Here is a 27,273-nt window from a genome sequence, read left to right on the forward strand (position 1 = left end):
AGGTATTTTTATGATAATACAGTATATTTAGAATGATCATGTTTGACGGGTGTTGCTTTTTTAAATGCACGTTATAAGCGACTCAAACTCGCCCTGCTTTTAGATCGAGCAGCATTTCCTACTGATCCCAGAGACGTGCTTCACGGACAAGCTACGCATCAATAAAATAATCGATACCTTGCATTATCGCAGCCAGCTCGGTTTCAGCAGGATTTAGTGGTAGCTGCGGTTAACCGGGCACATGTCTAGTGCAGTGCCGCAAATGTAATGTAGGTGGGATTTACGAGGACTGGAGTGACGCAAATCTGACCTGGAACTGAAATTAGAGCGACAGATGACTCGTTCGCGTGATTCAGAGTCGACTCCTTTTTTCCCAAGCCAATAACTTTGTTATTCGTTCACTTTAGGCTTCACAACTTGGCAGACTGCTTATATTGACGCACAGCAACATTACACACTGCATGAAATGTGATTTTAAGGACATAGTAATATTTACTCTTCAAGTACTGTTCTTTTTTCATTCACACAGTAACACTGTAAATAGATGAGTATCATTTGGAAGCAAATGCTACTAACAAACTCGTATCAAGCTTTTAATTCAAGTTAAAGTCAGCAGCTATATCACAAGGTTTCGCTGTTTGAAGGTTGTGGAAAAAGAAAAGCTTCCTGCTCTTCAATAGTCATGTGACAAGTCATCATCCTTCACGATAAGACACCAGCAAAGCGAATATTGAAGGGAGGACAGCTGACTTATTCTTCCACTGAGAACTTGCATCAACTTCCATAAAGCAGCCGAATGTTTTTTGATTAGATGGGTGATTAATTATTAAAAATTGACAGCATTATCTGACTCATTTACTTTACACATCACACACACACTTTAAACTTCAAAGCTCTTTCCAACTCTTTTTGTGACTGTTCCGAATAAATAGGGTAGTGTCAACAGAACTGTCTGATGGTTTAAATCCAAGTACGGTAGGTGGAGCAATACATACTGAACCCAGCCGACCTGTCCCCACCCCTAATGGTTCATTCTAGATGGAAAAAATTGTTTTCTTCATGTACACAACAGAAGCAAAGGCCAAAAACAACTGCTGCCATTTCACTCAGGACAGACCTTTTATTCTGCGTGACAAATGTGTGGGACTCATGAGCACTGGCTTCAAATGACATGTCCCTCTTTACTCACTCTTTGACACACACACAATGTAATTATCACCATAACAATGTCAAAGAATGCAGTCAGCTCTGTACTTCATTGAAATCCAGACCTGTTCTACTACAATTTTGTTTGTACCATAAGGAAAGTAAACTTGCTGTATATTCTGAAACATAAATGGCCTTTCACACTTTTGGCCAAAACACATTTTACAAGACCCATAAATTGCCTCGATATGTGCAAATATATCTAGGCACCTACGTGGCAATCTGCAAAGTTTTAATCAGCCCATTTCCTAAACGTTAAATGAAACCACATATATTATATGCATTAACCACCAGCATTGTACATGTCCAAGCACAAACATTAATCAAGTCAAAAAAACACCACAAAATCAGACAAATAAAATGGGCAAAGAAAATCTAACGGAGAATGTGAATAACACAAATGAGTAAACAAACCGAAACAATTTTCCAATCTAGTAACATCATATCACCACACATTCATAAACGGTCTCAAAATCTGTAATCTTTGAAAAAAGCAGAAATAACTAGACAAGAAAATATAATCTTATACTGACAGATGATCAAGTCATAAAGTTATGAAAATTACAAGCAACAAGTAAAAATCTTGAGTGTAAACAGCTTTTTTGGTTAAATGGAAAGCCGCAAAGTTTCACTAAACAAACTACACACGGCTTATCTCTCTAGTACAATTTGTCAGGAATGTTCTAATGTCTGTAATAATTATCTTTATGACTGAAAACAAACATAAAATACTCACTTGAGCCCGAGCGAGTCTCTAGCCCTGCCTAGGTCGGTACTAAGCTAGAAGTGCGTAACTTTCCTGACAGCCATTTAAAGCTGTGCCAACCCTGATTTCAAAGTACACCCACATTCATGACATCACTATATGGTTAACACGTCAAAGGGAAAGAAAACCTGCGAAAAGGTCTGGAGGCAATAGAGACAAGAGACAACCTGTGGGGCATTTGGATTCAAACAAGTCCACTGTTTTAGTCACTGCTGAGGGAAACACAAATTCTAACAGGCAGACCTTTTCTTGCGGGTAATGTGTTCCATTTTTCATTTCAAAACACTGAAGCGAACGCTCTTTTCCTGAGTAACAGACAAATTCTGTTTCCTGGCAAGTCATAGCATTACACTGGAATTGGAAATGGCTGAAACATGATGAATAAGAATTAGAAGAACAAGTACATGTTCAATTTAACTTAAGAAAGAGACAAGGACCAGAGAAAACTTTGCCATTGATTATTCATGTAACAAATTATGAACGCCAGTTTATTTTTAGATGGTTCATTTGTGGGACTATTACATAGATAGATAGATAGATAGATAGATAGATAGATAGATAGATAGATAGATAGATAGATAGATAGATAGATCCACATCTCTTCTGGACTATTTTTGTCATTACTTTCAATTAACTTGTCCCATTTGATTTTTGGATGTATACATTTATTGTACACTTTTTCACATTTGCTTTTGACCACAGGTGTATTTCAAGTTCAACATATTCCACGTTTGAACAATATATCACTCTCAATTTAACAGTTTTAATTTAAAACCAAACAAACGTCTTTTTGACACGACGCCCAATGCACATTATGGACGATTTCTGCTTAACGTTAGTTAACTTTGTGGTTCACAACTTACTAACAACTGGGAGCGAGTGAGAAGTCTGCTTACTCTTCTACAAAACGATTACAACCCCACTGAAGCACGTAAACAAAACATTTACTTCAAGTTAAGCCAAATGAATGCCTTACCTCAACAGCATCTGTTTGATCTAAATTACTCTCCCGTTTCCTTGGACACAAGGTATGTCCACTAAACGGCGTAAACTCGTCCGCCTCAAAGCTGATATGAGCTTTCCCGGATTAAATGGAGTCCAAAGAGCAAAAGTTAGCTCGAGACGCCGATAAAGTAGTGTTTTAAAGACGACAGACACGCTCTTCGACACGACACACTGAACTGTCGACGATCTGACAGCGTAGAAGAGACTTATGAAGTCCACACGCACTCTCATCTACTGTACAATAGGGAAACTTTACTATAGGTTTGCTCGCGCTGTGTCACGTAACGAGACGCTGAGGCGTCACTGAGACCCGGTTCGTCTGAGCCGCCTTTGGACCGAGACACCGACATAGTTACGAACGCATGTTTGGACGTTTAAAAACGACAGAACAAGTAAATAAACAGAGTGTAAAATATCGCCCTCCAAGCACTGGACGAGAGAGGCGGTCTACGCACTGCTTCTCAGGAAATACGTCACAGCACGCCATGAGAAGCGACGTCAAGACGCGCCCACTTAAGCAAAGGACGCCGTGTTCGGTTTTCTCGCGCCATCTTCTGGATGCCTGCGCAGCTTATGTTCTGTGTGATTTGTCTTTATTTTAAGTCAACAAGATGTAAAAAGAAACATTGATCAATCAAAACAATACACCGATACATGCTACAAACAATATATTTTAAAACATCTTACATTTTTTGTTCAAATTTAGGCATTTTCCACCTATTTACATATATAAACATGTCTAAGTCAGGCCAGTAAAATAACTACACTTAAATAACATTTATATTATTTCTAATTGAAACATACTCACATAGGCCTATTTTTTACAAATGATTCGTCACGTTTAGCACTGGACAAATTTTTTTTTAAGTACAGAACAAGAATGTTTAATTACTGTTAAACTTTTTATCTACCCAAAATGTATACACGAATAAACAAGCCTATGAAATTCCCCAGTCTTTTACTTCTCTTTTAATGCACATGCGCAGTTGCCTTTCCCACGCAGGACATGTGGAGCTGCTGTTGCACGTGCGTACGAATCTGATAATTTGACCACAAACTTAATCACGAGGCTGTTTTTTTACATTGATTGTTTCTTGGTGAACTTAGACGTGTTTGTTTTTCTTATTTAAAAACAGCAGTCTCACCACTTTTCGAGTACGACGAAGCAAGGCGACCTCTCAATTCGAGATGCAAATGAGGCTAGTAAACGCGTCTCTCCAGCGTTCATCAGTTACCCACAGCTGGCTTAATGATCCAGTTAATGAAGCTCCTGAAGCCCGAACTCATTATGGTCACGCCAGCCGGGGTCATGTTTCAAAGTGTGTATTTCATTATTTTCCTTCTTGCTTGTCATTATTGTAATATTCAGGCATCGTTGGCTTAATCCCCAAAGGTCAGGCTACTGTGCGTTTAATTTGTCAGGAGTCTGTGTATGAAGCATTTCGAAGAACAGCACTCATTATGAAGCCGCACAGATTGTAGTTTGCTGTAGGCCCTATTGCATTATAAATGCATTAGAATGGAAGGAAAGCATACTTTAAGGCTTCTCTCCTGTCTGTAGTTAACGTATGAACTGTACCATTTAGATTTGTTTGCAAAAGTTTCATACAAACACAAACCCATATGGTCTACAGAACAATGTTTCATCTGGCTTGTTTATTTGTACAGTTTAAGTGTCTGAGTGATCATCTGTCTCCATAACTATGTTCTTAAAACTAATAATCTCATAAAACATTAGTAGGTCTTTAAAAATGTGCATTTTGTTTCTGTAAGAGATCTCTTACTAGCATAAAAAATGCACATCCAGCTATTGCAGAGTGTGACTGATTTAATACAGAAGTGTTTATTTGTGAGTTAAATAAAGTAAAACTTCCATGCCCTGATGGCATTCATCTTTCAGACCATTTTGTGTTTGAGGTGACATTTAATTATGTAATAATTCAACAAAGAGGAATAAATAAACCATTTTTTATCATCTGTATAACAAATTCCACAATGCACAGACAAAAACCAATAAACACTCTTTGAAGCTGTCAGCACAATGCAGTGATGGAGCCTGATTCCTTCCTGTGGAGACAAATCTATTAGTTTCACAGTGACATATATCAAAAAACAATTCAAAAAATGTTTTCCTTTCAGCTACTTTAGCATATTTAATTGTAAATGGGGTCGAAATACAAATAACTACTACAAAAGCTGGTCTGGACTTAAGCAGTACTGCATACCTCTGTGCCCAAACATGAGTTCCCCTTCATATTGTGCCATGCCAAGCGCTTGTCTCTGCTCGCTGTCTAGTTCTGCCCACTGCTCTTCTGTCACTGCCCACGCTTGTTCAGGGCTCAGCCAAGACAGCTGCATAGCACTGAATACCACCTAGCAAGAAATGTAGGTTAAAACCTTTGAGCTATCATAGGAAAGACATCTAGAGGAATCCAAATATGTCAGGCACCTCAAATCCTTATCACTATAACATCAGATTTTTATGAAGACAAATGTAAAAAAAATAGGAATATCTGTCACTCACAGCCAATTTTCTTGGAGGTATCCGAGCTATTGCAGCTGATGTCAATCCTTCTATTTGCTCTTTGATGAGTGCAGACATTATCATGTCGTCTAGCCCAGCTGAAAACAGTCAGTTGTCTTATTATGAGCTTGCGTGTGGCGAGTCAGTATTGTCCATTAAATTCATTGCAATGGAACCCTACTCAGTACCTGCCAAAGTCCCAATCTCAGTAAAGACCTCAGAGCCCCAGCTGCTGACTGGACCGAAGCCCAGATGATTGGATAGGCGTGATGTCAGCGTATCGGTCTGCTGCCCTGAACATGGCAGTGCGGTCTCCCTCAGAAACAAAGCAGCCACACTAATGGACACATACAGCACAATGCTTTCAAGGCTTTTGATGGGAATTTCATTGCTTTACCTGTGTAAATTGATCTCTTTCCTACCTTAGGTTGAACGGGTCTAGATGGGAAATTTCTGAAGAGGTCAAGCCACAAAGCAGATGTCCGAAGGAAACAAGCTCCAGCACACCAAGTTCTTCGGGCTTCCGTTTAAGTCGCCTCATTATGCCAAGAACAGCTGCTCTCATCTGTTAAAAAAGACTACTATGAGTTTCTCTTTGGCTATGCTCTCCGAATAATTTCACACAACTTGAAAACGCACGTTCTTAGCGTTCCATCCGTTGAGACTGCCAAGATTAGCTACCACAGCCAGATTGGACAAGTCAACAGCCTGAAGCTCTCTTTCACCCATTCCAGTCAATATACAGCCCAGTTCCAACACCCGTTCTGGTTTGAGAAGCCTCACTGGCTTATAAACCTAAAAGATAATGCTTGTTATATAAGAATGACTCAAGAATCATTCAGTTATAGTACTGGCACGACCACAAGTGTCTCAACTGGTCTGAGTTCCATCCAAAGTGCTTCACGTTGCTCTGCATCAAGCGTGCCATCCAGACCCATGAATTCAACACACTCCTTCAGCTCCCTCCTCTTCATTCGGTTCAGCTGATAGGACCTCCATGCCGAGGGGAACGTTCCTTTAATATCTGCACAGCTTGGAATGGGTCCTAATGAACAAATACTTACAATTAATCTTCCAAAGAGCTCATGATATTGGACGGATTGTGCAAGTAAATACAGTTCATGTCTCACCTCTTCTCATCCACCATTGACCTCTAATAATCTTGTGAATGAGGCTGTTGATCGTGTCGCGTAGTCCTTTCAAATCCGAGCAAGCTTTACCCACTTCGCTTTCTTTCCAAAGCCACTGGCTCATCAGGACCTGCTCAACTGTGTCTTTTCGTAAATCACCCTTGAAAGAAAATGTACAAGTTCACCGTACCGTGTACCAATCTTTAGTTCAAAGAAAATGCCTGTGTCTGCCTTACCAGTGGTAGTGATTTTATCTGCCGAGGTGAAAGGGTGAACACAAGTCTACCCACATGCTCAATGTCCCCAACTGTCCATGTTTTCGGGTCCCTGCAAACAAATCAATAGTCCTGTTTTTCACCAGGTCCCCACCATGCTTATGCAACATGAGTTCTTTGGTCAACTTCATCAGCTATTAACAGTTTGTGTACAAGCTAGACCAGTACCAAACCACCTCGATCCAGCATTTAGATTCACGCCGGTCTTTTCAGCTGGGATCACAGCACTGATGAAACTAGTATTCCAGTTTCAGGACCTTGCTTCCACAATGATACATAACCCCCAACTAGATAAGCATTTCGCAGATTAAAGCAAGACTGTGATAGAGTAGTCGCCCAGCTTTATCAAGTACATACAAGGACAAGGTTGAACAAATTGAAAATTACCCCAACATGCTCCTCTCTGTAAGCAAAGCTGATATTTGTCTGAAGGAATCAGAGGGCAGGCAATATTGTTTTAGCTCCTCCAGTCGATGTTTGAGAGCCTCTCTATCAATGTCAGCTAACGCATCCCTGTCCAAAAAGGGCAGAAGAGGACCAAGCATGTCCATGGAGACCCCAGTGAGGCCACCTTCAGAGATGCCCTATCAATAAACATGGGAATAATCGTAAAAAAAAGAAAAATGTTGATTAGAGTATGTATTATTATTCATATTGCACTACATACAAGTGTGGAATGTGAGCAAAACATTTTAAGTGATTTTGCTCTTACAAGTACATCCATAGCTTTCTCAGCCAAGGCAGCCTGCTTGTGTCGCGGCAGCTGCAAAAAGTCAATAAAGTGTTGTCGAAGGTAGGCCAGTACTCTTATGAGTGAGGAATTAGAAAGGTGCTCCATCATGGTCACCCTGTGAGACAAAATACAGCAATAAGACCCTACAAGTGAAGAAACGTGTCAATGATCTTTGTAAGTTGTAAGTGATCTTACGGTAGGTTTGCAACAAATGTGGGTTCCAAGTTGTTAAGGTCTATGTCTGCCTGTTTCTGTAGCTCCATCACAATACACATCCTCTGTTGAAACACGTAATAAATGTTGGTAATATTACTTTTTGGTTGCATGTGTGATAGCGATATTACTTTCCCTGCCAAGATAAGTGATAAGTTGAATAACATGATAATGAAATGCACTGCTAGTAAAGCACTTTTTCTAAGTGCCATGAGAAAATGTGACTCTACGGATATATTACCGCACGTTGGTTAATCAAATTATAGAAATCGTTGCAATTTGCATTTGGACAGTAAGTGCTTTTAGGTGTGATGTGTATATACAAAGGATTGTTTGTGGTATTCCTACCAAAGCAGGTCTGAGTCCTCCTGGCAATTTAGTGATAAACTGCAATAATTCAGTGAAGCCTGAGTCATTGACCCAAAGCCTCAACCATTCACAGGTCATCCCGCCTGCAATACGACCTAAATCTCTTCATTAGGAGAGAAACATTGTGCATTTGTTATTACATTTAAAAACAATGGAAAATGCTAATCATAAAACCTCACACTTAGCTGGTGAGGCTGACTGACCACAAAACTTCTGGTTAAAGGGATAGTTCATTAAAAATATATAAATTCTGTCATCATTTATTCATCACCATCTCATTCAAAACCTGTAAGATTGTCTCTTTTGTGGAATCTAAGAAATTTTGAGAAATGTCTCAGTGGTTTTGTATCCATACAGTGGACGTCAATAGGGGCCAAAATATATTGTGTTCAGCAAATGAAAAACTCACACAGGTTTGTAATGACATTGCAGTATAAGAATTCTATACTGGAGACCAGCATCTAATCGAAAGCTGGTCCTTTCAGGCGTTCGATATAATGAAGAGTGACAATCTAGAAGTATGCTAATGCTTGATATCACTTACAGTATTGATTCTCTTGTGATGTTCACGGTCCGATGAATCATTTTGAACAGCATTTGAGCCTGTTGTGTCAAATACAACAAGCAAGTCTGAGAAACTGGATAGCCCAGGAAGGTTGCATCTGATACACGTTTGGCTGAGACAAAGTCTCTTTAATGTGGGTGATTGTTAATTTATATTCTCTGGTGAGTGCTATTGTACCACAATAAGATCAATTTGCTTGATGGCAGTTGAGGGGCTCAGATTATTAATTTACTGAAAGGCTCCTTTGAAGCATAACAGATAATCTGCCAAAGAACTTGAGATCATTTTTGGCCAGCCGAGTACAGAGCACTGAATGTAATATAATCTACACTGCTTCCTCCATGTGTTAACAGCTGGTGTGGTGTTTTCAAACAAATTTTTGCATTTGGGGGGTAAATAAATAGTCTGTCTCTGTACATTTGATGACTAATACCTTACAATGACAGCTTGTGGGCTAGCATAAAAGCAAGTATCCGAAAATTTTGCGATAGACATAAAATGTTAAACGTATACCTGTTGATGAGACCAGGGCATATACTTAAACAGAGATATGTGACGAAGAACTGTCTCTCCATCTAGATCTGACATTAATTTCCTCAAGGAGACAAAAGGTAGAAGACAATGTAATCGCTGTGTTATGTTTGCAGATTTGCGTTCCAGAACCTGCAAACAGACAGCATGTCTTATGCAAATGCACATATTGTAATAAAAATGACCAAACAAAATCGGGTTCAACTTCAAATTATTTTGTACACAGTTGCTTTGGGAGCGCACACCTGTTGGAGTGCTAAAAGGACCATTGTCCGATGAGCAGGCTGAAGGTCAAATAGTAGTTGAGACCAACAGTGACAATCGGCTGTTTCAGTAGACTCGAATAAAACTAGCTTTTCCAAGACAGAAGGCCCCAGACCTGAAAACAACGGCTTCAATCTGCAGAGCGTGTTGGCACTAAGCTAAACAAGATTGATGCCATGAATAGCTGTAAGACGGTATGTATCATGATTTGATTCCATTTACTGTAGATTGACTCAATGCATACTTACGTTTGTTTCCTCAGCTATTTTGTTTAGTATCTGGAATGCCTACATTGAAAGTAATGGAAAGCGTTGAAATGTATATGGTAAAAAAATACTAACACCCACCATTTATCATTCTACTGTGCTTACCTGTGCAGGTGGGAAAGTGGGCACAGCGGGCAAAGTTACAATATTCAATAACTCGACTGAGGACAGTGTCTCCAAGAATGAAGCCCCCATTTGTGGCAGAATCCCATGTAATGAGGCCAGTGCCGAAGCAGATAAGACACTGCTGTTTAAAGATTTTAGAGCCATTCCAAGCCAGTGTGACAGCTGCGCAAGTAAGAAGTCTTTGTGAATACAACATGGCGCATTATAACAAAATGTTTGCTTTAAAAATAGTCATATGTTAAGAAAATATATGCTCACTCTGCCACTCCCACTAATGTGTCCCTCTGACACGCATCGTGCCAGCTGCTGCCACAGGGTGGATGAATGAGTTAGTGAGGACAATAACTGCTGTAGATCCTCTGAATTCAGGTAACATATGAGAACTCCTAACCTGTTGTGAGAAACATGGTCTCATCTTATGCATTTGCTATTCCAAATTGTAAAATGAGGCTAAGCTTGATTCGTACCTTAATACAGTGTCACTTGTAAGATTCTTTCCCTTGTTGAAAACAGTACGCAGAACATGGCGACCCCTTGTGGCATCCAGGCTGCTATTTCCCAACATCTCTATTAAGGGGGTGAGCTGTGGGTAACATTGCTTTGAGGGATTGAAGTGAAAAATCAGAAAAGTGTGACTCTGACTGAGGAATTACTTACTTGCTGAGATGTAAGCTGCTGAAAGTGACTGACTGGGAGATATGGAAGCAGAGGCAGAATAGAACTGAGGAAGTATGGAGGCCAAGTAGAGACATCTCCAGCTACATTGGACTGCAACAGCCGGTTTACAAAGGCCTGTTTCTGTGGGGACTTCATCTCCGAGCTGTGATCACTAATGGCCATCAGTCTGGAATAAAATGAGGCCATTGGCCATACTGATCAGAGGGTTAAATCATATCACGTATAGTATGCTTCAATTTAATCCACTTACACACTTTCATTGACCATAAGAGATGCAGGAAAGGTCATAATGTCAGAGACGGACATGTATGGTATGAACTGGGAGAGGTCAATAAAGAGTTCTTGTGTGACACGTGGAAACTTGTGAATGAAAGCAGCTGTCATGGTCTCCATGGCTTCTTGTTCCTTTGGAGAGACCTGTGAATGAAACCAGTCAGTTATTTGTAAGGTTGGTAATCTGAGTCAATAAGACAAATCAAAACTGATCAAATGTAAACAATACCCAACTCAACCATGGTTTGTTACATGTCTGTGTACTATAAAGTGGTGGCTACACATTATGGAGCAACATCACCTTGAATTACTTTCAGAAAACTGTTTTACCTGCATGGTTTCCACTTGAATCTGATCCCAACTCTGATGAACGTAGGAAAGGAATCGTTTTACTGCATCTTTTTCTGCTGACAGTACGACACTGCGAATACTATCCCTGGGCATCTGTAGGTACTCCTTAAAGAATATCAATCTATGCATTAGATGTAATGACAAACCAATAGTACAGTTTTGGAGGCCCCCATGTTTAGCTAAAGAGTTCAAATACGTTCAGAGAGCATGAGTTATACCTGCATTAAAAACCGTAAAGCAGAAGAATTGACCTCCCTCTGAATCAGGTCCCACAGGATAGGCTGCTGGGGAGAAAAGCCTTTGAAACGGAATGCATCAAACTTTATAACTGAGATGAATTATTAGAGTAATAAGAGGAAACCTTAGCAATGCTTAACATACACTGAAACAGCTTAAAATTTCTTCTTTAAGGGAAGAGTTTTGCTCCCTCTTGAGGAAGATGCCAACAGTGTGAAGAACACTCATGGATGCATCTGGCCGTAGAGTTGCCCAGAAGGAAGCATTGTCCTGGAGGCTAGACAGAAGAATAGCCTGGCCCAGGCCTTGACGCACCTCTTTTTCTCCTTCCTCCAAACCTTCAGAGAGTCCCACCACATAGTCTAAAACTTGCAGCACATAGCTCACTGTAGCTAACCAGCCTGTGCGTTCATCCACTACTACTTCACATAGGGTGAGCTGATGAATGGCTTCCTGTAGAATCGGCAAGGGGTTGACACAAAGTTGAGAGGTGTCAAAGTCATATGGGGCTGGAAGCATGTCAAACAGTTGCTGGAGGACACACTTGCTGTCTTGTTTCTCTTTAGAGTTCAGACAGTATTCTAATAAAGAAGGCTGCTGTCGGACCAGCATGAGGTACAGCGTGTTATTTTTGCAAATATAATCCTTCAGACCTTCAGTAGTTCTGCAAAGCTCAAAAGTGGTGGAGTTAATAAAATGTTCTATCTTCCAGTTTGAGTAGTCACAGAGTCTGTCTTTGGACCCACTGGAGGAGTGAATGGGGTTGACTTTAGAGCAGTACTCCGCTGCCCAGCTCCCATCTTGGGGTACTTGCGATGACTCATTACCACACAGAGAGGCAATGAGGGCTGTGTTATTGGGCAGAAAACATTTTCTGAAATCCTGAGCAGTGATAGCTTTGCTGCTCAGCAGCGCTAAGCAGTTCTCAGTGGCATCTGGATGAGATCCCCCAGAAACATCTGTGGAGAGCTGAAGACAGATGTCATCGATGCTTGTGTGGTTGATGAACTGGTAATCCCTAGCAGATTCTACCTGAGTAAACACACAGTAGAGACATTAATATTAAAAACTGTAGGATTTTTAGTGGAATTATGCTAAAAATAGTTCACAGTACCTGATGAGCATGTTGCAACCAAAATGTAGAGTTGGCACACACGGTTTTGTTAAACTCGCGAGCAAAGAATTCGCTACAAACATGAACCCATAAAAAATCCTGCTCTGCAGCAGAGAGGTACCAAGCTGCGTCAGAGCAGGTTGCATGGAGGTCTATCCCTAAATGGCTGATTTCAGGGTCCTGTGAGCCGTCATTTCCCTCGAAAAGATTACAGTACAGAAAGACCGTAAAATTTGAAACCCCTGTGAGACCAGGTAAAGAGTCGTTGCAAGCAGCTTCTAGAATTTCATCAGAAGGTGAAAGGTCCAGGTCGCCATGCTCATAGACATTCAGCCATTGCTGGTGTTGTCTAGAACTTCTAGATGATAGTTGTTGTTGCTTCGAAGTCCTTTTTCTCTCTTCTAAAGAAGGGCAGGACATGAAAGATGGCCTGCTGGGTAAACCCTCTGAGCGGAAACCCATTGCTTCAGCGTTCCATGTCAAGTTATGTCTGATTCCCCTGTATCAAAAATGAGGGATTATAGGACTTGATTTGAAAGAATTTTACACATAAAAGAGTTTAGAACGATCTACTGTTTCTCATGACACTTACCACAAAATCAGTTGTCTGAGGTCACCTTTACAAAGAAACAAAAGTGAATGGAAAATTTCAGGGCGAATGGTTCATACAAATCACAGATAATCATAGAAGATTGTTAATTGAGGAAAATGGAGAGCCAGCCACTGTATTATACAATTGAACCTGATGTAATTGGATACCTGAGCACATAATACCAGGAGTGTATGGTTACCAACATAAACAAAGAAAGGGGAGATTATCCAGGCTATAGTATTTAGTGTAACAAAGATCTGGTTAATGACTATCATGGCCATTGTGATTTTTTTAGTGAGCCATTACTATCATACAGCAAAAAGTAGCAAATGATTCTATCTTACAGGTAAACCGTTATATGTGTTACAGACTTTAGAGTCTACATCTGTGCTTTACTTGCCTACTGAACATCTTCCATGATGACTGTACTGTGGTTCTCCAACCATGGTGCTCACATCATCCAGCAGTGCCTTGGTCATATGCAACACTTTTCGTCTCAGGTTACCATACACCCTGCGGCCAACGTTGTGCAGGAGTCCATGTCTGAGGTTATCCAAACCCTGCAGGAGAGCAGGATTACGCTCTGCAAACTGTACTGCCCTTTCTCCTGCATTTGACCTTGACAAAGCTTGCAGGAGCAGTGCCTGCAGAGAAGCAAGACTCTCTGAATCAGAGCCCGTTTGGTTCAGTAAGATTTGCTCTTGACGTTGCACCTCAGGTGGCACTAGGAATGGCTTAAAACGTCCTGTGGAGAGAGCCGCGTCTCTTTGACTGTTTTCCACACTTAAAGGGTGTAGACTGACTACAGGCTTCCAGTTTCTGGTTTCCATAAAGCTGAGGAGCTGCTGCAGCCAGCTCAGATTGATGGCACAGTCATTTCGTCCTTTCAGGACACAGATCAAACCCTGTAGACCTGCAACAGCTTGGCTGTAAGTCCCGCTAACCAAAGCTTGAAGTACAGTTTCGAGCAAAGCGCTGATGGTCTTCCAGTTCTGGGAAACAAAAGTCAAGATGGGTTTTTGCGGCTGCTGCTCGGTAAGGGTCAAAATGCTTTGTATTAACCCTAGGAGCCCATCCCAGTGTGGGCTGCCTCTGAGAGACAGAAACAGATCTTGAAGCTTGAAACTGGGTCGTGGAGGAGTTTTGCCATCCCGTAGTCCAAGTGATGTTTCCCTTGCAGTTTGAAGCAAAGTGTAGAGCAGGTTCTCCCAAAACTGGTCATTGCTGAAAGGTCGCGGTCGATCGTCTAACTCTGCACTCATCTCTTGCAAGTACATGGAGATGTTATAAAGGAATCCTGAGAGCCTGTTTCGATCAAAGGCTTTATTTAGAGATGGTAGACCCGTAGATTTTCTTGGCAAGAAACCTAGAGACTTGAGACCTCCCATAATGCTCCTCACTATGGAATGAATTTGTTGATCTTGCTGTCTTTCTACAGGTGGCTGTGTCTTGTGAGGATTCCAGCCTCCAAATTTTCTCCATATCCCAACCAGTTCTTTAAAAATGGCTTCCTTCTGGTCTTCTTTTTTACTCCCTAAGTATTGGTAAAAGCAAAATATTGAAACGTTTGGTAAACAAATTGAATCATTTTGATAGTACCAAAAGACAAAACGAAGAGCTAATGTTGTCTTACCTCCATTAATCGCCACTTGTCCCAGTAAAAGAGAAAACAGGACAATTCCCAACTTGGCCATCCTTAGATCCATTGACAAGACTCAAGGTAGCGAGGACAAACTCATTTTGTTGATTTTTTTAAAATGGTGGCTGCATTAGGGTTTTTTTAGTAGCTGGCGGAGACACTCGGAGAGTAAAGTGTCGCACTATGCAGTACACATTAAACCTTGATGACCATTCACTGTCACTTGGCTAAACTTTCACAAAGAAAAGCTTACCATTTTAAGTCAATATTATTAACTTACAGGCTGTTTGGTTTACATTCTACAGAACTATACAGATTTGCCTTATAGAATGACACTTATTTGTTTTGTATGACACCTTCAGGTTACTGTAAAATAGACAGAAAAAATCATTCTTTGAATACTTACGTACTAGCGATTGATTGTATTTAATCCTTGCCAAATTCATGCAAACAGAAAATAGGTTGAATCTGTCCTCTGACTTTCTATCTTTCCTCTCTCTCCTTCTTTCTTTCTCTCTTTCTTTCTCTCTCTCTCTCTCTCTTTTAGCATTTGTCACTTTGTGATCTGTTCCCCCTCCCAGTCTTTGAGATTCAATTGTATCAAGTAAAGCAGCTTCATGTTTCAGCGACATGGTCCCGTCATGTGCCAGCTGACTGTGCTGGAGTCAGAGGGCAGAGGCAGTGATGTAATATGAGAAAAGAGAAAGGCCAAGAAACTTTCAGAGGGTTTACTCTTGTATCACAAGGTAATTTCATCGTAATTAACATTAAAGTAGTTACAAAGGTAGGTCATCACTGAGGCTAAAAGGGCCGCTGCAGATATACAGTAGATAATGAACATGAACTATGTATTTCAAGCTGTGAAAAATATGAATCTTGTTAAAAGTTTGTTGAAACAAATATATTTTAAGTCTGTTGATGGGATCAGTGTTATACAATTTAATGTCTTTCAAAAATATATTTAGCATTGTGTTTACGTCAATAATCAAAGCACAAACACAAAGTTTGATTTGATTTAATCACTACAATCCCTTTTCAATTCCTTTCAATTCAGTATGACACATCTATCTCATGAGCAGTTTTCCTGCAAGCCAACACTTGAACAAACAAAGTTACCCTTCAACACTAGACAGTGTCCTTTTGGGTATTGTTTTACTTCTGTGGCAGCCTGCAGGTCGCCTACAGCTGTCATAAAACAAAGCATCCCTGAGCCACCATCAGCAGACAATCAGGCCCTTCACTGATGTTTGAAATCATCTCGCTCTTGTCTCGGGCCTGTCTGCCGCACCTGAAACCCGAGCGGGATGAGTGAAAGGCCCCGTACAGGCTCCCCACAAGCCCTTTAATTCTGTGTTGCTGTCGCCTGCAGCGGAACAATAACTTCCTCTTGTATTATTGATGCCCGAGGGAGCGGCGGTCAGTCAGCAGTGTGGAGCTCAGTTGGCTGCAGGAATATTAAATGAGAAACTTTACTCTCCAACTCAAATCGCACACAGCAGTGAGCTTGTGTTTTGATCTGTGTGACTTTAAATGAGTAAACATTCACAAAGATTAAAATATTGTATTGGGTGCTATCAAACTGGATTGTCTGTATAGCATAGCAATACATGTTTATTGAGGTAAAAATCATCATTTATAGGTGGAGACTTGAGTCATTTTGAAGAATTACTGGATGAAAAAGTTGTTTAAAAGCAATTAGTCTTGTTGAGTTTAAGCACTTAATGGATCCATTGTCGGCCAACTCAAGTCATTAATCAGTTTGATTTGCCTTTTTACATTTGAATGTAGTTATTTAGCAGTTTACAAATGAGGAACATCTCAAGTTTGACATACAAGAGCTGATATCTGCACTTACACTACCAAGATAAAGCTACAGCAGATTTTCGGCTAGTTTTTTAACAATGTAACACTTTTTTTTATAACACTTTCTCTGAAGTGCCTTGAAATGCATGTGTTTGATGCATTGACAATTGGGAGGCTCAGAGATTATGTATTTTAGTATGCAAAACCCGGAAGCGAGTTAGCATTTTAGGACTTCTGGTTCCATCGCCCTAAAGTCTATGGGTTTTTTGAATGGGTTTTTGGTAAATCGCCTGAAATAAGGTCTGTGGTTAACAAAACCTCTAAATATTTTCACGTTTTATTCTATGACATAAAACACCAGTTATAACCCACTTGTGATTTTTAAAGCCTTATTGTGTCTTAAAAACGGTTGCTAAAAGCGATGACTTCCTTTGGCGGGGACGTTAGACGTCATCGTGTATATAAAGCTCACAAATAATGCAACATGGGCACGAACCTCTTAAAACGTAGATGCGGATTAATTCACGGAGTAATTACTTAGCAGGGAACACATTTTTAATAAAGTTTGATAGAGGCTTGGTGGTGGTGACGTTGCTTTTGAGCGACCTTAAAGTCACCATGAAACGGAAGTTGAGATTGACTTCTTTTCCATATAGTGATGTGTACCCGAGTGAAACGGCTTCTGAAATTAGAAACAAATGTAGGGTGGGGCTTTATTTTGCCGTTCCCTTTTTGATTGGTTTGTTGTAAGTTGGGCCTGGAGGGGGGGGCTAAAAATGCCTGGCCATTGGTCAGTCAGTATAGTCCTACCTCTTTTTTGTTGCTGATGTCATGTGGTGAAGAGTTGTTGTTGAGAGGGGGAGAGGAGCTTAATGTTTTTGATTAAAGATTACAAGTACAAATGAATGAAAAAAATGGTGTGCACGGATAAATGATTTATAATAATCACTGCAACACTGTGTAAAACACTTAGAATTTTCCTGTTTGATTGCATGGTGACTTTAAGTGTAGTCTGTTTATAGCATCCCCTGTTGAAAAAACATGCTGGTTTGGTATGTTTTGATGCTATATTTATTTTAAAATATAAGTTCAATAAATGCAGTCTGAGATATATAAAAACTATGACGTTTACAGCTGATCACTTATTGGCCCATTGGGCAGGCGGAAAAAAGATAAGAAATAAACCTATTAAAGGAATACACATTTGAAAGAAAGGCACACGGAAGAGGAGATATTGTTATTGATGTTCTGTAACTCAATCAAGTCGTTGATAATAAAAAACAATTAAGCAACATGATAATGGGAGTAACAATCCTCTTTTCTCCCTCTCTTCTACTCAACAGATCAAGTTCCCTCTCTAAAATAAATATAAATGAAATAAAACCCTTGCACATGACATCTCAATTTTACGTAAGCGCTGATATGAGTAGTTCCTCCAGTCACAAGACAGTCATGTGCAGTTTAGTCACACCGGGAACCTCGAACTCCATGTCGCCTCATCGCTCTTTCCATTGAAGTAGCCTTTTTTTCCAACAGGGGGCGATCGAAGGCTCAGAAAATAACGCTAATTCAAATTACGGCGATTTGTCTCGTTGTAGACATTTTTCATGAATAATCGTTTCCCATTTTGAATACGGATAATTCAGCAACTTAAGATGTTCAGCTAGTAAATCGAGTAAATAAATAAAAAGCTGGATGATAAAAGCCGCGACAGCAAAGACTATATTCTCAACGAGTCTCTGCTGTTCTATTCCTAGTATGATTGTGGGAAAGTGCAACGCTCAGTTGCCAATCATCAAACTTTATTTTATCTATATTTACAGTTGATGTCAAATGTAATATTGGCAGGTATTATGTTGTTTTTGTGCGATCTTAGAGGGCGATTTTAAATACATCGCTTTCCCCCAGTAGATAAGGCTTTGTCTTGCGTGACTGAAATAGCTGACTGTGCCTCGAGTATGATGACTTTGCTTCGGAGGTCTTGACTGGTACGTCACAGTACGTGGGGCGGGGCGAAGCAGTGACGGGGCGCGTAGTGGCTAGTCCTCGGCGGATAAACATACCAGAGTGAAATCTATCTAACCACCAGAATGAACCTAATGGTCTAATAAAGATCCTAAACATGGGACTCATCATTCTAAGCCAACTCCATATGATTATGTGTTCATTTATATTTTATTAATCCGTTGTTGTCAGTGTTTTTAAAATGATGGAGTTCCTGCTGCAGGTCAAAGTTGGAGCTTTGGTCGGGTTGCTCTTTTTAACCCTGCTTTTTGGACTCATCCCTGCACGAATGAAATGGTTTCAAGTCACAAGCGGAACAGGTGAACTCGTCATTTTAAATCCCTAACATACGTTTTTGTTTTAGCCCTCCTAACACAAACACGGTTGTTCATGTATGTATGTATGTATGTATATATGTTTGTAGCGGATATACCTGTGCACGTGATCATGCATGTGACCTTTCGTGTGTATCGGATATGTTTATGTGTATGTTTGTATGGATTAATTATGTATACAACGTATGGCTCTGTCATATCGTAGGACAGACACATCAGAGTCACATGATGAGAATAGAGCTGAAAGGCAGAAATATAGTGTGACGTTAGAGAAAGAAGTATAAGTTACCACTTACAGATGCTTGTCATGGAGGAAATGAAACTAAGGTTCTGTTTTAATATGCTGCTTAAGCAAATAATGCTGCTAAACATGATTTCTAACAAAAAAGATCAACAAACAACTCACAGCAATAGCTTTATAGTATAAAATATTATAAGTCAAATTAAAGTAATTTCGTTTATAGTATAGTATTCTTTTAATTCATGTGACCTTACACAGTAAGATATCACAGACATGGACTTGTTAAATCAGCAACAGATGTGTAAGATTGTGCCTTTCACGCATTTATGAGCCATCAAAATCTTAGGTGTATAAAATGTCATCAGCACTTTGGTTAGGTTATTTTTAAAGGGACAGTTCACCCAGAAATGAGCATTCTTTCATCATTTATTCGCCCTCATGTCGTTCCAAACCTGTGTGACTTTCTTTCTTCTGCGCAGCACAAAAGAAGATATTTTGAAGAACGTTGGTAACCAAACAACATCGACTACCATTAAAACCATTTCTCAAAATATCTTCTTTTGTGTTCCACTGAAAAAAGACCTGTCATAAACAGGTTTTGAACGACATGGGGGTGAATAAATGATGAGGGATTTTTTTTGTTTTGGCTTTAACTTTTAGTGCTCTGCTTAGCTTAATGAAACACTTGAATGCTCATTTGTTCCTTGTTTATGGTGGATATCCCATGTAGTGAAACTGTGATTAAAGAAAACATTGCGCCATTCACAGCAATGGCATCGTTTATCAATGTGTTGTGTGTTTGCATTGTGTTTCTCTGCAGAAATCCACAAGGCGGTGCTGAGTTTCGTGAGTTGTTTTGCGGGAGGCGTCTTCCTATCTGCCTGTTTATTAGACATTATCCCGGACTACCTGTCTGACATACATGAAGAACTACAAATACGAGGCCTTGATGTGAGTGCATTCTTATGCCATCCCTGATGTATGAATTCTTTTCGTCAGGTAAAGGGACAGTTCACCCAAAAATGAAAATTCTGTCATAAATTACTCAACCTCAAGTTGTTCCAAACCTGTATTACATTTTTTTGTTCGGTTGTACACAAAGAAAGATATTTGGAAGAATGTTAGCAACTGAGATTTCTGGGGCACCATTGACTACCATAGTAGAAGAATTCTTTCGAATATCTTCTTTTGTGTACAACACAAAATGATACAATCATTTTTTCTACTATGGTAGTCAATGATTTACGCGAGGGGGCGTAAATCTTGACAGAATTTTTATTTTTGGCTGAACGGTCCCTTTAAATGAAGCGTAAATTATTTCTTTTCCCACCAGAATGGCTTCCCGCTGGCAGAGTTCATCATGGCATGTGGCTTCTTCACGGTCCTTATCCTGGAGAAGATAGTCATGAGCTTCAGAGAGAGACACAGAGGTGAAGAGAGGGCCCCTCTGTTAGCCCCGGTGGGCCACGGGCACGCTGACGGACATCACTCGCTGAACGACCTGGAGGGGAGCGGCCACCACGTCCACGTGGACCTGCACGCTCACTCGTCCTTCCGTTCCTTCATGCTCTTCCTGTCTCTCTCTCTCCACTCCGTGTTTGAGGGCTTGGCCATCGGCCTGCAGACCACAGACACCAAGGTGATTGAATCGGCTCTTCTCTGCGTTTCGTTTCTCAATGCTGACCTTGCAAGATGCCTGATAAGGTTTTGGGTTCAAAGGTTATAGCGTTAACAGTTAAGGAATGCCGTTTACACTTCCTCACAGCATTGTGACTTTAAATTTCGCAAGGTTTTATCTCTGTCCAGACAGATCTGTTTGCTTGAGAAGTTTCACATGACGTCATTTCATGCAACCACACTGCACCTTTAAATGACACGGGTGGTTTTCCCATCAAATCTCATCTCAAATCAAAGAGATAGTTCATCCAAAAAAGAAAATTCTGTCATTTACTCACCCTCAGATTGTTCCAAACCTGTATAAATGTCTTTGTTCTGCTAAACACAAAGAAAGATATTTGGAAGAATGTCAGTATCCAAACAGATCTCATCCCCTATTTATAGCCATAGTAGGAAAAATAAATACTATGGGAGATCTGTTTGGTTACTGACATTCTTCCAAATATCTTTCTTTGTGTTTAGCAGAACAAAGACATTTATACAGGTTTGGAACAATCTGAGGGTGAGTAAATGACAGAATTTTCATTTTTGGGTGAACCGTCCCTTTAATATCTCAATTTTTTGCTCTTAGACATTATTTACGTCGACAATTCGATTATATGGATGGCAAATGGAAATTTCTTCCCAGAAAAAGAGCCAGCAATCAATTTCATTTCATTCACTCCTCAACAGGTGTTGGAGATCTGCATCGCTATCCTGGTCCACAAAAGCATCATCGTCTTCAGTCTGTCGGTGAAGCTGGTTCAGAGCGAGGTCAAGCCCCTGTGGGTGGTTCTGTACGTGACGGTCTTCGCCATGATGTCTCCCCTCGGCATCGGGATCGGCATCATTGTGATCGAGGCCGAGCTGGAGGCCGGAGTGTTGATCCAAGCGGTGCTGGAGGGGCTGGCGGCCGGAACGTTCATCTACATCACATTCCTGGAGATCCTTCCACATGAGCTGAACTCCCCGGAGCGGCCGCTGCTCAAGGTTCTGTTCCTCCTTTGTGGTTTCTCAGTAATGGCCGCCCTGAGTTTCCTGGGATGAGAGACGCTTTTATATCTCGACAAAGACCGCTTGAGGAGATGGCGCTCGGCGGGATGAGGCTTTCAAACGGCTCGTGGTTTCAGTGAACTTGTTTTACAAAGGAGCTTGTTTTAAAAAAATTCAATTGACTTTTATAAAGCACACTTTGAGGAAAACATGCACACAACTTGGGGCAATTTTTACTTGAAGTTAAGATTTCACTTTTTCACAGTGAATCAGATTCACTTTCAGATATTCTGTACAAATAACTGACATCTTTTTCTGTCATGTTTCTGTATTTCAGCACTAACTTTATGTGCCACATTACCTGTCAGTTTGCTGCCAAACGTTCGACTGAACATACTGACGTCTGCACTGATGATTCTCTATAAACATTTGATAAGATTTCACAAAAAAATGGGTGGAACTCAGCTGCCATAACAGATCGTTTTCTATAATCATATTAATGTGCGATTTTTATTTTTTTAATTGAATTTCAAGTATTCGACGCGTACTACAAACATATGAATGAACATTTCAAACATGCTGAATTAACATGCAGTTTTATTGTGTGTGCCTTTTTACAGGATTAATGACATTTGTGTTAAACACTATCAGTATCTGGGTTTGCGTACTACTGTCTGTAGCAGTTATGTTTTTTAATCTGTTTCTAACAAACATAAAGTAAAACCTAATGTGTGTACTGTTATTACTATACAAACCGCTCTGTTCAAACACACATAAGTGGGTCAAACAAGACCTCAGTACGTCATCTTCTCTTGCAATACCATCTTTAGCCTTTAGATGTCAGATTTGGGCACAGAAATAAGTGAGATTTTGGCTGTTACGGCACTATTTTATAGTAGTATGTGCTGTATTTACATTTTCTGTAGTTGTGAAATACCCGGCAAGGTACTTGTTACTTTTTACTGGACTTGAACCAGAAATAATATTAACATATCTTTCTTAAAGGGATAGTTCACCCAAAATTCTGTCATCGCGCGTGTTTCAAACTTGAAAATTATTTTGAAAAGTGTTAGCAACTTACTTTTTTCTGTTGAACGCGAAATGAAAAGCCAACAGTTGCTTTCCTTTGCAAACTGTTGCACCTTCGACTACCGTTTATTTTTCCCACTGTGTAGTCAGAACGAGACCGCTCGTTCAGTGAAGGGCGTATTCGTTCAGCACATTCAACCAATCATATGCTCTGTCAAAGCTCACACTCGAACGCCATTGGCTCGTGCTTTAGTCACTCTTTTAGCCAAGACGCTCTGTGCTCTAGGGAGAGATTTCAGTGAACGAGAACGATTCGTTCAAAAACAACGATTCGTTCACGAACGTAACATCACTAGTCAGTGATGTCCCAGAAATTTTCATTTTTCCATATATCTTTTTGTTTAACAGAGAAAATAAATTTATACAGATTTGGAACAACTTGGGGAGGTTAATTCATGACTGAAATTGATCACATTAAGATGTTTATACACAAAATATTATTAAAATAACTTTATTCAATGAGATAAATAACCAAATGCGACTGAATTATTCATCCATGTGATGGGAGTGGTACGTCAGGTGACATTATTTAAAACTTTAAGGATAGAATAAGGAAATTACATCACAACGTATACCATGGACTATGCATATGTAGTTGCTTAACCTGCAAGAATATTTCAAGGGGAGATCTTTTCTTGATCTTTGTGATCTTTTAGTGGTAAATGTGCTATTTTATTTAAATACTTGCACTGCCGAATATTAAAATTGTGTCCCTGATTGTCAACCGCTCTAGACCACAAGTCCAAGATTTTTCTGACACACCAATTTCCCTTTTTAAACACCGAAAGGCCGTAGTGGTTATTTTGTGAATTCAATAAACTTTTCCAATCATTTTTTGTGGCAAAAAAGACAACTCTATTAGGACCCTTTACCCATAATGCATCATTGTCATGGTATTTAAATCGCCCCCCCCAAAAAAAAAATTAACAAAAGAGCAATAGACATTCTGTTAAAAATAAAGTCACTTTAAACATGGACACAGAATGAAACATTTGAGGTTTCTTGCACACATCATTTGTTTGCAGATATAGAAATTGTGTTATCAAATGCAACCACATGTACATGAAGGCAATGCGTCTTCATTCTGTATAATGAAAGAAAAGCAACTAATGAGTGAAATGTAAATGAAAACAATGTAGCGAGTGTAGCTGATCTGTGGACAGTGACGTGTCTGTTTGTGTGTGTGCAGTAGAGCAGCATATGGAGGACTAAACCTGCAAAAATTATAAATAAATGAATGTATAAATAAATAAATATATAAACGAATAAATGTAATAATATAAAAATAAATACAGGAATGAATGGTTTGATAAAACAAAATAATTCGTTTTAGCTATTATTGATCTTAGCTTTAACTTTTCTTTTCATTTTTTAAATTGATTTATTATTTTTTGTGTCCATTTTTAATTATTTTTAATTATTATTATTTTTTATTTTTAGATTATTTTATTTATCCTTTCCTTTTATTTTTACATTTATTTATTTATACGTTTATTTATTTTTATATTTATTTATTATCGCATGTATTTATTTCCACTTTTATTTATTTATTCTTGTATTTATTCTTACTTTTCTGTGTCTTGTATGATAATTAGATGGGTTGGTCTTGCCTACTATTGGTTCAGCGTAGATTGAAGCGTTTGTCTGATCGATTACTCTTGACTTGTTTTGGACTAACGTCACGTCACTCACTGATCGTTTGCTTCGTGTATAACGTTTATGGCGTGCGCACAATTAGCTAGAGAGTTACAGCATTTAGCCAATGAAGTCGATAACCATGCATCAAATGACTATGTGTCATTCAGATTAGATGCATTTATTGAGGATTTATTACAGATTGACGGAGAGATAAATGACAAAGTTCTTCTAAATCTGTGCGAGTCAGGGGGTGCTAAGGTGGTGACCAAGTTCCGGTTACAGGTCCTCTGCCAAAGAGGTGCATGAACGACCTCAGCAGATTCGTCGATTCTGAAAGCACAAGACGACTTGATATTAAGATGTCTAATAAACACAGACTTTCTTGTTACATGATTTTGACATTCTTGTTAATATTGCAAATTATTGGTATGATCGCCCGTAACGGCTGAAGCGAGGTGAAAAAATAAATAAAGCGATTTGACACGGGATTCGTGCCCATGCAATAAAGCGAGGCAGTGTGTCACTACGGTAACAATCACACTAAACTATTTCGCAATGCTAGCTGCTGCGGATCTTTGCAATAATATCAAGATGTCACACAACAATATGCAGCTGGATGAATCAAGGGAATATGCCCGTTTTAACTTGTGACCTCTGTGTTATTTATCTCTTATGAAATGTAGTTTACGAGTACCGTTTAGTAACCACGTCTTTTTAGAAGGAATGGTTTCCATTTGATGGCCCCTGTAGTGAAAGAACGATGCTCATTACCATGTTAACTTGTGACTTAAGTTCACTATGTCTCAATTCATTTACATTATGTTACATCATGTTACATTAAATCTTTACGCTTTTTCTAACCGAAAGGCTGCTTATAACTATCACTTTGACAAAGCGTTAGCTTGCGACTTCGGTTTACAAGCTCATCTGTGTAGTTAAACCTTATTACATTTTGTGCTTTATGATTTTCACCAGTTGAACTGTAACGCCACCATAGCATAGCACCCTCTGACTCGCACAGACTTTGAATGTGCTGCAAAGAGGCTAACAACCGAGGGAGAACTTTTGTCATTTATCTCGCCGTCAATCTGTAATAAATCATCAATAAGTGCATCTAATCTGAATGACACACAGTCATTTGATGCGTGGTTATCGACTTCATTGGCTAAATGCTGTAACTCTCTAGCTAATTGTGCGCCCGACATAGTTACTTAACGTTATACACGAAGCAAACGATCAGTGAGTGACGTGACGTTAGTCCAAAACAAGTCAAGAGTAATCGATCGAACGCTTCAATCTACGCTGAACCAATAGTAGGCAAGACAAACCCATCTAATTATCATACAAGACACAGAAAAGTAAGAATAAATACAAGAATAAATAAATAAAAGTGGAAATAAATACATGCGATAATAAATAAATATAAAAATAAATAAACGTATAAATAAATAAATGTAAAAATAAAAGGAAAGGATAAATAAAATAATCTAAAAATAAAAAATAATAATAATTAAAAACAATTAAAAATGGACACAAAAAATAATAAATCAATTTAAAAAATGAAAAGAAAAGTTAAAGCTAAGATCAATAATAGCTAAAACGAATTATTTTGTTTTATCAAACCATTCATTCCTGTATTTATTTTCATATTATTACATTTATATATTTATTTATTTATACATTCATTTATTTATAATTTTTGCAGGTTTAGTGCTCCATAGCAGCAGGGTTCTGTGCCGGACGCATTTCTCACATGCTCATTATCCACTTGTGTTCACATGCCTGAATGAACGACATCTTTATAAACTCCCTGCACTAAATTTGCCTCACTGCACTGACTGAACTCCAGTCACGATAAAATCTTCAACTAAACTCTTTGTATGTTCCTGTAGCTCCGCTAGTAGAGCTTTGCGCTAGCAACACAAAGGTCATGGGTTCAACCCCAGGGAACACACAAACCGATTAAAACATGTATATCTTGCACTGTACAGTGAGTTGCTTTGGGTAAAATGCGTAAGATGACATCTGCCAAACGCTTAAATGCATGTAACGTAATGTTTCAAAATAAGGATATGGCAGCCACATCACTCCATTACTGAAAGGCCCAGTTTTTCAGTTAATGTATGTATTTATGGTATCCCTTACAATTTAGTATTAATGTAATATAGTATATTCGTGTTATTTTAAACTAAGATTAAGAAAGTATACTTTCAGTCAAATTTTTATACTTTTCAAAATATACTTACGTTTACATACTTGACTAATATGGACAGATAAGTGAAAGTATATTTGGTCTTGTACTCAATCTTTTGATTGAGGTATAGGCTACTTAAAAGTATAATGAAGTATTCTAAGTACTTGCCCTGTAATTGTGTTTACTAGTCAGTTAAATATCTAAATAAGTATGATAAATTATATAAAAAAGTATAAAAAAACTATTGTTCCTCAAAAACGATTCATGTAATGTACAGTTCAGTTAAAGAGAACTTCCAAGTTTTGGTTGACAAAGTGCACCTTTTCTGACAAGGGGGTTTATAAAAGGGAACTGGATCAGAGATGTTGAGGTATGATTATACTTTTTGTAATTTTTACTTTTAATAATAGCATTTATTGTCAAATTCACGTCAGCTGTGACAGTTTTGCTGCTTTTCACAGAT

The 27,273-nt window shown here is 39.1% G+C and overlaps 3 protein-coding genes across 4 annotated transcripts in view; 1 reads left to right on the plus strand and 2 right to left on the minus strand.

Annotated features, from left to right (window-relative positions):
• Window positions 1-3,429, minus strand: part of furina (furin (paired basic amino acid cleaving enzyme) a) — an 89,637-nt gene extending 86,208 nt beyond the window's left edge. The window contains exon 1 of one of the 2 annotated variants that reach the window (XM_057353615.1): window positions 2,949-3,429. The gene's annotated coding sequence lies outside the window, so the exon portion shown is untranslated. Of the gene's footprint in view, window positions 1-1,942; window positions 2,028-2,948 lie in introns of those variants that run through there. The other variant, XM_057353525.1, reaches the window with a different exon arrangement.
• A 927-nt stretch (window positions 3,430-4,356) lies between these two features.
• LOC130566125 (stereocilin) lies at window positions 4,357-15,768 on the minus strand. The gene is made up of 28 exons (XM_057353405.1): window positions 13,619-15,768; window positions 13,219-13,243; window positions 12,627-13,125; window positions 11,657-12,544; window positions 11,494-11,559; window positions 11,255-11,380; window positions 10,902-11,068; window positions 10,631-10,817; window positions 10,441-10,556; window positions 10,232-10,364; window positions 9,953-10,135; window positions 9,830-9,868; window positions 9,563-9,739; window positions 9,300-9,449; window positions 8,766-8,824; window positions 8,201-8,324; window positions 7,835-7,917; window positions 7,619-7,754; window positions 7,294-7,490; window positions 6,868-6,958; window positions 6,632-6,791; window positions 6,377-6,546; window positions 6,141-6,296; window positions 5,924-6,066; window positions 5,690-5,838; window positions 5,502-5,599; window positions 5,203-5,350; window positions 4,357-5,044 (listed from the first exon to the last, which is right to left on the minus strand). The coding sequence occupies exons 1-28, from the start codon at window positions 14,922-14,924 to the stop codon at window positions 4,950-4,952; spliced, it is 5,871 nt and encodes a 1,956-aa protein (XP_057209388.1). The 5' UTR covers window positions 14,925-15,768; the 3' UTR covers window positions 4,357-4,949.
• A 2,881-nt stretch (window positions 15,769-18,649) lies between these two features.
• On the plus strand, window positions 18,650-23,831 carry slc39a1 (solute carrier family 39 member 1). Its single transcript, XM_057337023.1, has 4 exons — window positions 18,650-18,984; window positions 20,061-20,191; window positions 20,574-20,879; window positions 21,590-23,831. Exons 1-4 carry the CDS (start codon window positions 18,867-18,869, stop codon window positions 21,941-21,943), a joined length of 909 nt encoding a protein of 302 aa, XP_057193006.1. The 5' UTR covers window positions 18,650-18,866; the 3' UTR covers window positions 21,944-23,831.
• Window positions 23,832-27,273: the final 3,442 nt, after the last annotated feature.

This window comes from Triplophysa rosa, linkage group LG1 (assembly GCF_024868665.1).
Source record: "Triplophysa rosa linkage group LG1, Trosa_1v2, whole genome shotgun sequence".
NCBI classification, from domain to species: Eukaryota; Metazoa; Chordata; class Actinopteri; order Cypriniformes; family Nemacheilidae; genus Triplophysa; species Triplophysa rosa.

Bases quoted from the DNA above. Each gene is read 5' to 3' on its own strand.
- slc39a1 (XM_057337023.1), top strand. From the start codon at position 18,867: ATGATGGAGTTCCTGCTGCAGGTCAAAGTTGGAGCTTTGGTCGGGTTG. The intron at 18,985-20,060 runs GTGAACTCGTCA...GTTTCTCTGCAG, and splicing joins TCAAGTCACAAGCGGAACAG to AAATCCACAAGGCGGTGCTG. The intron at 20,192-20,573 runs GTGAGTGCATTC...TTTTCCCACCAG, and splicing joins TACAAATACGAGGCCTTGAT to AATGGCTTCCCGCTGGCAGA.
- LOC130566125 (XM_057353405.1), bottom strand. From the start codon at position 14,924: ATGGATCTAAGGATGGCCAAGTTGGGAATTGTCCTGTTTTCTCTTTTA. The intron at 13,244-13,618 runs GCAAGTAAAGCA...TTCTTTGTAAAG, and splicing joins TCATGGAAGATGTTCAGTAG to GTGACCTCAGACAACTGATT. The intron at 5,839-5,923 runs GTAGGAAAGAGA...TGTGTCCATTAG, and splicing joins CTAGACCCGTTCAACCTAAG to TGTGGCTGCTTTGTTTCTGA.